At 42.5% G+C, this 12,282-nt stretch overlaps 1 protein-coding gene across 1 annotated transcript in view; it reads right to left on the minus strand.

The window, feature by feature from the left end:
• Nucleotides 1-1,326: 1,326 nt before the first annotated feature.
• LOC147693284 (vomeronasal type-2 receptor 26-like) overlaps nt 1,327-12,282 on the minus strand; it is a 29,034-nt gene continuing 18,078 nt past the window's right edge. Inside the window, exons 2-3 of the mRNA XM_086935892.1 lie at nt 7,825-7,945; nt 1,327-2,258 (exon numbers count right to left, since the gene is read on the minus strand). Coding sequence (XP_086792018.1) covers nt 1,327-2,258; nt 7,825-7,945 — 1,053 coding nt within the window. The remainder of the gene's footprint in view (nt 2,259-7,824; nt 7,946-12,282) is intronic.

Consider the following 12,282-nt stretch of genomic DNA (forward strand, 5'->3'; position numbering starts at 1 on the left):
TCAGACATGACCATATGCAAATCAGCCTTGACCCAATGCCTCATGGGAACAGTCCAGCCCGAACTGCCAAGCCATGTCTTTCCTCGACCGGAATCAAGCATCCTAGGACAGGTTTCTGGCTATCAGCTTTCTTCAGCCAGGTTAGCTTGACTCCAGTGGTGTGGAGAGCATGGGACTCACGTCTGAGCATACCCATTGCACTCGGGGTGACGAATTCAAAAACAACAATTGATGGACAGAATCCAGAACAATGTCATACATTCACCCCAGTGGGTATGCTCGGATGGCAATTTGCTGTTTTTATGTATGCTGCAGAATGCAGCGCACTTAGAAACAGCGAAAACGAGGAGAAATTAATCAGATCTCCTCATTGCACCAGTTTAAGACCAGGTTTTCTCTGGTCTCATTTTTGGTGCTGCCCCATATTTACACCAGCCTTGTAAATAGGGGGCATTGTCAAAAAGCAGGAGGTGTTGTGGTGGAATGTCCACTGCAACACCTATTGCCCACCCCTTTCACACAACGTGCTTTGTGGATAGGGGCATTATTTACAAGTCGGCATTAAGCCAAGTTTAGTGGCTTAACACCATCTTGTCAATAAGGCGAATGGGTTATCTCCAGCAGATTTTCATAAAAGTGATGTTCTGGTGGCGATAACCCCTTGTAAATAGGCCCCCTAATGATTTGATGTTCTATTGTTTGTATTTCGAACACTGAGGATCTTATTCTTACAAACCACAGCATGTGGATCTTGCATGGGTGTGAATTTCTAACTCTTTGGAATTCATGCCTGGAAACCTTTGCTAGTCGATAATTTCCATGTGTAAACAGGAAAATGTTTGATGAATTCCTTCTTTGCATGCACAAATATGCACAAGTATATTTTTGCAGAATGAAAAAAAAAATTTTTGGTTTACTTCCATGGGAAAATATACTGTGGTGAAGATTCTGGCCGTACACCCCCACAATTTCTTTGGTGGTGTGGAAGGTGCTCTAGGCCCCTTCCCACCGAAATAAAGTTACTCTTGCCCTTCAGACCAGTGAATCACTGAACAATTTTAAGGTTGCAAGGGGTCAGAAAAGGGTACAAGAATATTCACAACATTCACGTTTGGTGATGTTCGCAAACTTCCATGGCATAGATGAATATTTAATTACACAAATTCAAAACTAACTTCTGTGAATTACAAAGGTAACATTGTGCTTTTAAAAAGGCTATTTGCATGTGTAAATCTCACTAACATGATCAAAGAAATTTTCACATACAAGAAAATAGTTCAACACAAAGAAGTTTTGCTTTAACCAATCAATTTCCGTCCCACATTTTTACAATTTATTTCCTTTTTCATTTTTTATAATATCAAAACAACATTTTCCAATTAGATGCTGTCTTGTGTTCCTTGTAGGCCTCAAAAGAATGATATAACACTTGGGAAAGAATATACATCCGAGCAGTCCAGCACTGGAGCTGAGGATGGCAAACACCTCCACAGCCACCATGTACTTCCCCCGCGTGCTCAGGTACGCCGGGATGAAGGAGATCCACACACTGACAAACACCAGCATACTGAAGGTGATCAGCTTGGCCTCGTTGAAGCTTCCCGGCAGGTTCCTTGAGAGAAAGGCCACTATAAAGCTGACTGTGGCCAGGAGGCCCATGTATCCCAGCATGCAATAGAAGAAGATAGTATTGCCTTCATTACACTCTAAAATGATCTTCTCATTATATGACAGAAAGTTCAGTTCAGGAATAGGATGAGATGCCAGCAACCAAGCAGCACAGATAAGAACTTGACCTACAGAGCAAAAGAATATTATACAACTCGGTGTCCTTGATCCCAGGCACTTCCTTGCAAAGCTGCTGGGATTTGTTGCTTTGAAGGCAATGACAACAAGTATTGTTTTTGCCAGAACTGTGGAGACACTGAGGGTAAAGATCACCCCAAATACAGTCTGCTGTAACATGCAGGTGAGTTCCCTAGGCTGACCGATGAAAATGAAGGAGCAGAGGAAGCAGAGTATCAGTGCGACAAGGAGCAGGTAACTAAGTCCTCGGTTGTTGGCTTTGACAATTGGAGTTCCTCGGTACTTGATGAAGACACAAAGCACTATTGTAGCGATGAATGTCAAGAAGATAGCACCGCTTGCGAGCACCTGACCCAGTGGCTCTTCAAGCGAAAGGAACTCAATCATTTTGTTGATGCATTGGTCGTGCTTATCATTGGACCACTTGTCTTCAGGACATTTTGTGCATTCATCTGTAGCTGATTGAACAATATTCAATATTATATTTTGTCATACATGGTATTTATAAAACATAAGACTATGAATTTAAATTTGAATTTAAATACTTCAATAGACATTATCCGTAAAAGATCATTTTAACATTAGTCATTGATCCAATATACATATTTGTTTGTGAAAAGTGACAAACTTGACTGGGAAAAGATATTTTTACTTTTGTGTAAGCATTTTTTACTTTATGTGGTTAGTGAATGGTTAGCTGTATTGGGTCTACAATCTTTGGTAGGGCACTAGAGACTATTCATACGATCAAAAGACCTTCTTGTTTTCACATGAATACACTATTGGTCACTGTTTCAAACACTGAGGGGCAGATTAACAAGACCCAATGCACCACATTTACTCCGCCGTTGCATCACTTATGTGAGGCAGTGGCGGCGTAAAACATGCGCCACATTGCGCCTTATTTACAATATGATGCATCTAGAGAGATGCAACAGGTTGTAAAGCTCTGCGTCACATGAAACCTGCGTTAGGTTTCATGTCGGTGTTCCAATGCAGGGTGGGCTTTCCGTCACAGGAACTTCTCGTAAAAGTGACACAGTGAAATCTACAAGATTTCGCGGAGTCACTTTTACGTCCATGCTGCGTCAATACCCTGCGCCTACTTGAAGCAGACGTAAGGAGTGACGCAGCATGCTAGGCATAGGGCACCGCTGAGCATTGCTGGAGCCGCGTTGCGCTTGCGACACGACTCCAGCAATGCGCCACCCTTACGCCACAGGATGCAACACGAATCGCCGTATCCTTGCGCCACTTTGCGCCGCATTGTGAATGCGACACATTTGTGGTGGCGCAGCAAGGGAATTGCGTGTTGCATGTGTTCTGGCGCATCCCTGCTGATTTGCAGAGCTGCACCAGAACTCGTAAATCTGCCCCTCAATGTTAATGTTCTAAGATGGCTTGCATGAGAAATATGCTGACCATGTTGTTTATAATGAGTGTTAGTCCTGTCATCCTTAGGATAGTCTTCCCTCTACTTTTTGCCTGCTTACCTCCAGATTTTGGTGTGTCTTTTTGTTGCCTTTAGGACTCTGAGCACTTTCGCACTATTGAGCAGTGCTAAAGTGCATGTGCTACTCCTCTAAAAGATGGTGACATTGAAGTATACCTGATTGGCATAGTTAGTTTACCTGTAAGTCCCTCCACCATATATCCAAGTCCTGTAATTTAAATGCTTCTGGTGGGTCTGAGGCACTGGTTGTGCCACCCACACAAGTCCTTTCAAGCCTGTCTCAGGACTGCCATTGCAGGGGTTGTGTGTGCAGATTACTGTCACTGCGCCTTCGCATTTAAAACCATTTGCCAAGCCTTAAACCTCACTTTTGTTTACACATAGGTCACCACTAGGTTAGGCCCTTGATAGCCCTATGGGCAGGGGACTGTGTAACCAAAAGGTATGATATGTACTTTTAAGTTTTACATGTACTGGTAAGCACAAACAGATCAATTCGTTTTTCACTACTGGAAGGTGTACTCCTCTCATAGGCTAGCATTTGGAATTCCTTACAACACTTTTAAGCTGTAGTTCCTGATACAAAGTAATGGATGCATCATGATTAATATCTTTGGAATGGTAATGATACATTCTCTATAATGGTTGAGTGGGATTTTACATTACTATTTTAGAAATGCCACTTTTAGAAAGTGGACATTTCCCTGTGTGCCTGCAGCCTGTTTCAAATATAAGCCTAGTTTGGGTAACAGCTGCACTATGTTCATTCCCTCTAGACAGCCACAAACACAGGAAGGGTGGGCATGACAGAGGACTCATCTGCATTCATCTGTATTCTGATAGCCTTCCTGAGCAGAAGGGGGAAACAGAGCTGAAACATCTGAACAGGCAGAGTCCGATCCCCACACAATGAACTGATTACCCTCCACACATAGCCTGCCAGACAGGGCTGGGATGAAAGGGGACTTGTGCATTTCAAGGAGCTGCTTTGAGGGCACCCCCACTTCAAAGGCACATTTGGGTACAAGTAATGTGGCTCCGCTCATTCCATATCAGTACTTTACCAGGAGTAAGGGCTGTTGTGGTACAAGGATTGCCACTCTGCTTGAGTGACTATTCCAGGGAACTGCTTCACTGCTGTGCTGAGCTGCTCCTGCAGACCACTGATCTCTGTCCTGCTTACTGGACCCATCTCACTTGAACCCAGAGTGGCTCCATGGGCTTGCTGGCGTGCCTCCTGTTTTTTGAAGTCTCAGGGTCATAAAAGGCTTTCTACAACCTTCTTGGTTCTGATGGACTTTGCCATCTGGGAGTCCTATCCTTGCCCGAGGTGCCCCTCCTATCCTTGGCCTCTTAACTCATAAGGGTTTTTTGCAGTTTTTCCTACATCAATGTAAACGCAGATGCACTGATCAGAACTGACACATTGCCATCAATGCAGAAGAAGCCGCCGCTCGACAACAGCAGTTCTACAGCAGGTGTGGCTCAATGACGACAAACAGTATGGTTCGACGATGACACCGTGCTTTTATTTTACAGGTGTTTGTCAACAAAGCTTTCTTCAATGGTGAGCATAGGCACCAGTGCTGGCCTCCATCCACAGGATTAACGACGATGCATCACCTTTTCGACTCCTCACCTCGAGTCCTCTATGTCAACGCTTTGCTCCATCCAAGGTACTTTGTCGGCAGGACCTCTCTGAGTCCTGTAGGCAGCCTCCCCTCTATTGAGGTAGACCTGAACTTTGGATTTACTCCGGTCTAGTGTGACCTCAAGTAACCTTTCAGCGCTATTGACTTCTGAGCACTATTTCTGCTTTATTTTTTTTTTAATTTATAACACAGGGACTACTAATTCGCGAATTTGTCATTTTGGTCTTGTTTTATCTATTTTTCTGAACCTGTGTGGAGTCTTTTTGTGGTGCTTTCATTGTGTTACTGTGTGTGTAACGGTAAAAAATCTTGGTGAGCATGTAAAAGTTCCGCGAACAAGGGAAATTGCTTGTTCCGCCCGTTGGCGATGCTTTTTTCCTGTTCGCAAAAGCTGCTTGCGTGCTCGGGGAGAAATATCTCGCCGACATGCATTTTGAAAGCGCAAACAAGCATAAAATCAGTGAAGCCGCAGATCGCGATGTTGTAGTGGGCTGCAAAATAGAATTTCAGGTTTCAAATGAGTGTAGTAAAAGCACTTTGGTCTCTTGCAGGAAATGGACACCCCGATGGTAAATGATTTCCTTGCACTAAATTGCAATGATTTTTTATGGAGTTGTAATACCCCAAAGGTGGATACAAGGTTTGAGCTGGTATCTAAATTAACTGAAGATGTTGAATTATTATCTGATACATATGTGGATCGTCAAAGAAGATTTTAATGATTCCCTCTTCGAAAGTCACATAGAGGATTCAATATAGGAATTACGCAACTCTTTCCTTAGTGTCCCATCCACTTTACAAATGTTTTGGGTGTGGTGCCTGTTTGATACAGGAATATTTTGCACTTCAACTCGGAGGACATAATAGTTGGTTTAGCTAGAATTCTGTGGTGCTCAATGTGTGAGTTTTAGAAATACATATATTCTGTACTATACATAATAGACTTCAGTCATTGTGATCTAATGAACAGTCAGAAACTTGGGCCTTGTTTTTAAAGTGACCTCTGTAGCCAGGTTTGCTGAAGCAACCATCAATAGGTTATGTTATTCACTGCTCTGTGTTACTCTGCATAAAGGGGGCGTTACATTGGTGATGCATGCAAATCCATATCTACAAACACTCATAGACAGGGATTTGCACCAAACTCTTATGCCTCCTAGAAGCAGACGTAACTAGGGAAAATGTTTCAATTTCTCCTATTTTTTCCTACTTTGCATGCATGATGAGAATGGGATAGAACCTGCAGAATCATTGATTGTAACTGAAGGATGCTGGGAAAGAGGCACTCAGCCTTTGCTCACTGAACTTCTCAGTGCAGCTGACCATGTATGGCATGAAGAGCAGGCCTTGATAATATATTGAACATACACCTTATTGCTCAAACAGGCATGGAGGTGTGATCCATTTCAAACTCGAAACAGGTTTTATTTTCTGCTGGGTTAGAGTTAGCTTAATGCTTAGAAGCAAGGCAGGATATAAATGTATAATTGCAGTGATGTTGGAGTATTAACTTTTATTCACACTTTTAGTAAACATTGCTGCTGCCATTTTATTTGTCTTTTTTTGTGTTTTAATTCATAATGTGCGCACTAGATTAGGATTTTGATTTTGAAATAAATCTTTAAAATAGATTTCTTGTTTTCTAGTTTTCTTGAGTGTGCTATTCATATATGAAAGAGGGTTTGGGGTTCTACTAACTATCCCTAGAATTTCTCATGGGGTTGCGTGTTACCAGAAACAAATCTCACTCAAGTATTGCCCGCTGAGCTTAGGGGTGGTTGAGGTCCAACTAGACTTTCAGTCTCGAGTGGGCACATTGGCCAAGTCCTTAGTTCCAAGAGGTTTAGAAATTGCAATTCTACAATCCTAGAACAATCTATAAACAAGATGATGTTGTTTTTGTCATTGCTGCTCTGTGTTGTCAGTACTCTGTTAACTCATACCAAAGTGTATGCAAGGGGCACAGGACAATGAATATACCATAGTATAAGATCAACAAAAAAGATTCAACAGAATCCAGATTTTTCAAAATGAAGGTCCTATACCTTCAGTATGATTGCAAAATCCTTAGGGCCTCATTTATGAGGCTTTGCCGTAGGGTAGCGAAGGCCTGCTGTGCTTCCCTACAGCAAAAGAAAAAGGGCGGGACTGTGCTGTATCTATAAGATACGGCACATTCCTGTCCTTTTCCCCTGTGCCGGCGCACAATGGGCTGCCTGCGCCAACGCAGGCACCTTTGCACAATGGTGCAAGGGTGCCTGCGTTGCATTGATGATTATTTTTGTACAGGAAGGAAAATCTTTCTGTACAAAAATAATCACAACAGGCTTTTTCCTCTTTCTATCTGTGTTGCAGAATGCAGCACACATAGAATAAGGAAAAACGAGGAGAAATAAAGATATTTCTCCTTGTTGTGCCGCCTTAGCCTCCCCAGGGGAGGCGTAAGGTTTTAGCGGTGTCTCAGATTTACGATTTCTCGTAAATCTGGGGCAGTGCCAAAATGCCATGGACGTTGCTGGGAATGCCCCCAGCAAAACCTATTGTACGCCCCTTCAATGCAGAACACTGCGTTAAAAGGACTGATATTTTTCAGGCAGCACTAAGCAAAAAAAAAGCCGCTTAGTGCTGCCTGAAAAATATCACGCGGGCTTCTGCGCCACGGAACATCACAAAAAGTGACATTCGGAGGCGCCCAGAGTCTCATAAATGAGGCCCTAAGAGGTTAGGCAAGTAGCAGAGGCCAAATGCTTACTCAGGTAGGGCAGCAGCTCAAGTAGCTTCCTTTTATGTTGTATATGGTGCAATGAACTCAATACTAGGAGGTTTTATATCAGTTTTACATGGTTTTCATAGCTACTGTAATACACAATTAAAGGTCCTTTAAAATGTCGGTCAATGTGTGATAAACCTCACCAGGATCAGTGATCTCTCCATGGGCGCAAGGAATGCAATCGAAGCAACACACAGGCTGTCCCTCCCTGCCCACCTTTCTGTGTCCGGGCAGACAGTGTCCATTACATACCGACTGTGGAACCTGCAGAAAGAGCAGAGTAAAGTAGTGTAAAGGAAGAGCATTGTAACCACAATCCTTCATAAATTCATACATTGATTCATTAAAGCCAATAAATTAACCTTTGATCAACCCCCTAATGACTATGACCTAGAGTATATGGGCTTAACCGAGAAGCAATGTGTAAAGTAATTATGCAATACAAAACAACAATAAAGTGAAAACACAATACAGGAAAAACGCCTGGCCAAATTTAGAATAACAGAGCAAATTGTAATAAATAAAATGACACCAACACAATCAAAATGCAATTCGGAAATCTAGAGATAGGAATTGTAAGGATCGCAATCGCACCAAACAGCATTATGCACCAACAGTGTTCATCTGGTTTGATTCAGTAGGAAATATTATCTTGGGTCTTTGGACCAGAACATATGCCCACTAGGGACATAGAGGGGCATATTACCCAACGATTAGCGATATTTATCGCTAACTAGGCTTAGCAACACATTTTTTATCGCTAAGCATCGCCGGAAATTATTGCTGGGATAACTTGCAATTAGCAAGGTTTATCTCAAAAGCAATAAAAATCAGGCAAAATGCATGAATATCGCTGAGAATACAGCGATATTCATGCATTAGCAACAAAATGCTCTTAGCCATGTTATCAACCTCCCATTGGATAACATGGCTAAGAACTGGTCTGAGCAGGCGTTAGTTTTTGGCAATAGCGGGAATATTTCCATCGCTACGCCCGCCTTGCTAACAGGTGATAGCGACGTTAGCGACTGCTTTAAGTCGCTAACAGGTTGGGTACGCCCACTTTGCATGTCATTAGCGATAAATATCGCTGACATGCAAAGCGGGCCCCAAACCGCTCGCTATCGCCTAAAGCTGTCGCTAACTGCTGTTAGCGACAGCTTGCTAATAGAGTGATAGAATTATCGCCCTGCTTGGTAATATGCCACATACTTACCCAACTACCAAGGGACATAATATCCCTTAAAGCAGCTCCATACACCTTAATAAAAATCAATGGCTATCGCTCCAGCCTTTTAATAATACACCTTCTAGGACTTCACTTCACTTCACCAATGCACCAATTCGGCTTCATCAAAAGATCTCCGAAAAAATACCCTTCGGGGGACCCGCAGAGCATTGCAGTGCCGGCCCGACGAGGGGCAAAATCCCAATGATGAAGCATGACATCCTCCCACAATTAGAGTAGCACACAACGAGAGTACCTCCTTTTTTTTCTCTCTCTACTTAGGAACGGTGACTTCCTTTTGGTATAAAATTAAACTTTGACATGTCCTACATATGAATACTGGACACCCTGCCTTATGGGCAATACGACCTACTTATGAGTGACTTCTGAATATTTAACCCCTTGCATGCACGGCGAAGTTTCGCGCTGTGCGGCCGTTTTGAAGACTGGGCGGGATCATGACGGCCCCCAGCCGTCATCAGCACACGCCCACCGTGATGCATGACGGCCGGGGGCCGTCATCAGCATGGAAGGGGTTAAAGGAGAGGCTTTGACCTGTCTAAAGGAGTTATTTCGACAGGGCAAATTTGCAGTTTAGAACTACAAGATCCAGTCTACCAATGGTAGGCCAACAGTGATGTCCCCATTGTGAAGGAAGATGATAGCACAATGGCTGCCAAGGTCCACTAGTAACTTTTAACTTACAGGCCCTGGGCTTACTTTGTACCAAACACTAGGGACCCATAGGTTAGCTAAATATGTTAATCAGGTTTACACCAATTTCATCATCTTGGAAGAGGGATCACAGCTACTGTATCGCTTGTTAGAAGAGTTAAAGTGCATAGAGATCTACAGGCAGTTATGGCAAAAATATGGGGTACACCACACAAAAGATGGTCATTCCTACAAGCATAATAATGTAGACGAGAAGAGAGGGCACAGTGGAACCCATGGGTGGAGCAGAAAAAGGTTTAATGGCTCAGTTTACAGGGCGATATTTGCAGGATGACGTAAATACAGCGCATCCCTGAAAATATTGTTGATAAGTCATGGGCCCTAACATGGTTGAAGAAGAGTGAGAAGTAATGTGACATTCTGATGTTAGTTTAAAACAGAATGAACAACTGTGCATTGTCGGTACTAAGAGAGAGGATTCGAGGCACCAGTCTATTGATTCTCCTTGATTTATTCTTGGTCTAGTTGGCAGGGTGGTCCCTATATTTGTGTACTAATGATTTAAGGTTTTGAGTCTAGCTTTCCCTGAGTTTCTATTTCTACCATGAGTATGATGCCACTATGTCACTTGGAGTGTTGCTCTAACAGGTCCACCTGGTTCCTGGTTCAGTATCCTATAGGAAATATGTACAGTTGTGCTGTAACGGAATCCGACATTTCTTGAACTGTTCTTATTTGTACGGAGTTACAAGGACTTTGCTACTCGTAGGTTGCCCGTACGTCAGGGTGGCAGTGCTGTTGGAGACTCTTCTTTTCGCACGTTCCCCTTGGAGCAACCCGTACACCGAAATACCAACTGTAGAGTGGATAATAACTCTGTTCTTGCTTCACCACTTGCCATGAAAATCAATTGCTTGTGGTTCTAGAGTTTGGTTTGTTGCATTCTCTTTGCTATTGTTTGAATAATTTATTTAGTATTATGAGCAGACTTGTGTTCCTTTAGCATGCTCGAGAAATGATTCGCCAAATATACAAAGGATTACCGATTGACCTCTTATTTATGAATAAGGTTTAGGACCACTGTTGGAGCTTCCACAGTACTTTGATTGGATGGTTTACTGCTGCTGGAATTTGACTATCAGGGCGATGGGGATTTAGGGGCATATTACCAACGTTTAGCGATATTTACCGCTAACGATGCTTAGCAACGAATTTTTTAACGCTAAGCATCGCCGGAAATTATCGCAGAGATAACTTGCTATTAGCAAGGTTTATCTCAGTAGTGATAAAAATCCTTGCGCTAACTGCCAATTGAGAGATTATCTCTGGAAAACCAATGATAATCTCCCGAAGTTTGGCGTTAGCTTGATGATAGGGGCTCACAAACTTAGCCATGATATCCACCTTACATAGGATATCAGGGCTAAGTCAGGAAAATACCAGGTGTAAAAAAAGCAGTGCTAACCGCGGTTAGCACTGCTTTTTTTACATCACTAACAGGGTTAGCGAAATCCTTGATAATAGGAGAAATGTCGCTTAACAGCATTTCTCCTATTATTTTTCTCTGGAACGCCCCCTTTGCATCTCATTAGAGATGCAAGGGGAAGCGTAGAGAAAAAGGGTGCTAACATGCGAATGTGCGTGTTAGCACCCTGTTGCTAATAGGGAGATAATTTTATCTCCGCTTTCTTGGCTTTTAAAGCCAAAAAAGCGGAGATAAATCCCTTGATAATATGCCCCAAAATGTTTTATGGAGAGAAACAATCAGGTGCTTTAAGTTGAGCCATAGAGATGGTTTACTCATCATTTTCTAGTCAGTAATAGGAGTGCCTGACTTCCTTCCTAAATGGAGTTTCAGTTTTGAAGACAAACCCTTGGTAAGGAATCCTTTAATTCAGAGCCTAGGAGGTGTTGGCTTTCTTGCCTCATGCCTGGGTTAGGTGGATGCTCAGTATTAGATTTTCAAAATTCCAGGTCTGACAAAGCAAAGTATATCGCTTTTCTTCTCAAACATGGATAATTCTGGCCGAAGACCTAGACACAAGGAATGGGAGAGTACTAAAACCTAATTTCTACTAGGATATGGGGCTCTTCAGCTCTCTCCCTGCAAGGGTGCCTGTGTTGCAGGCAGGATTGTTTTGTGCAAGAAGGGATGACTCACTGCAAAAAATAATCATTAGAGGTGTATTCCTCTTTATATGTCTGTTGCAGAATGCAGCAGACATACATAGAGGAATAACTAAGAGAAAAAAAATATTTATCCTTATTACGCCTCACTGGGAAAGGTCAATCATTTTGACGCATTCCCAAGTTTACTAGCTTTTGTAGGTATGCAAGGTAATTCTAGGCACCACTATGCACTATGCATTTACTAAATAATGCAAAGCCACACCAAGTGGCTTTGATTGTCTTAATGACTGCTAAAAAGAATTTTGCGTCACCTAAGAGATGCAACCCAATGCAAAATCATAGTAAATATGCCACCCAAATCCACTCCATCAGTGGTGTAACTCTCCTTGTTTTACATGTACATATGTATGCACTGAAATATGCGGTAACATGTGAACCTAACTAGGAGCCATAAGACACGTAATAGTTGTTGGGGTGAGAATGGTTTAAAATTGTGCTCAAAACAGGTAGGGAATTGCTTCTTTACTGCTGGAAATTTCTTATAAGTTGTCATAGCTTCTAACTGATT

This window comes from Lissotriton vulgaris, chromosome 8, assembly GCF_964263255.1.
Source record: "Lissotriton vulgaris chromosome 8, aLisVul1.2, whole genome shotgun sequence".
NCBI classification, from domain to species: domain Eukaryota; kingdom Metazoa; phylum Chordata; class Amphibia; order Caudata; family Salamandridae; genus Lissotriton; species Lissotriton vulgaris.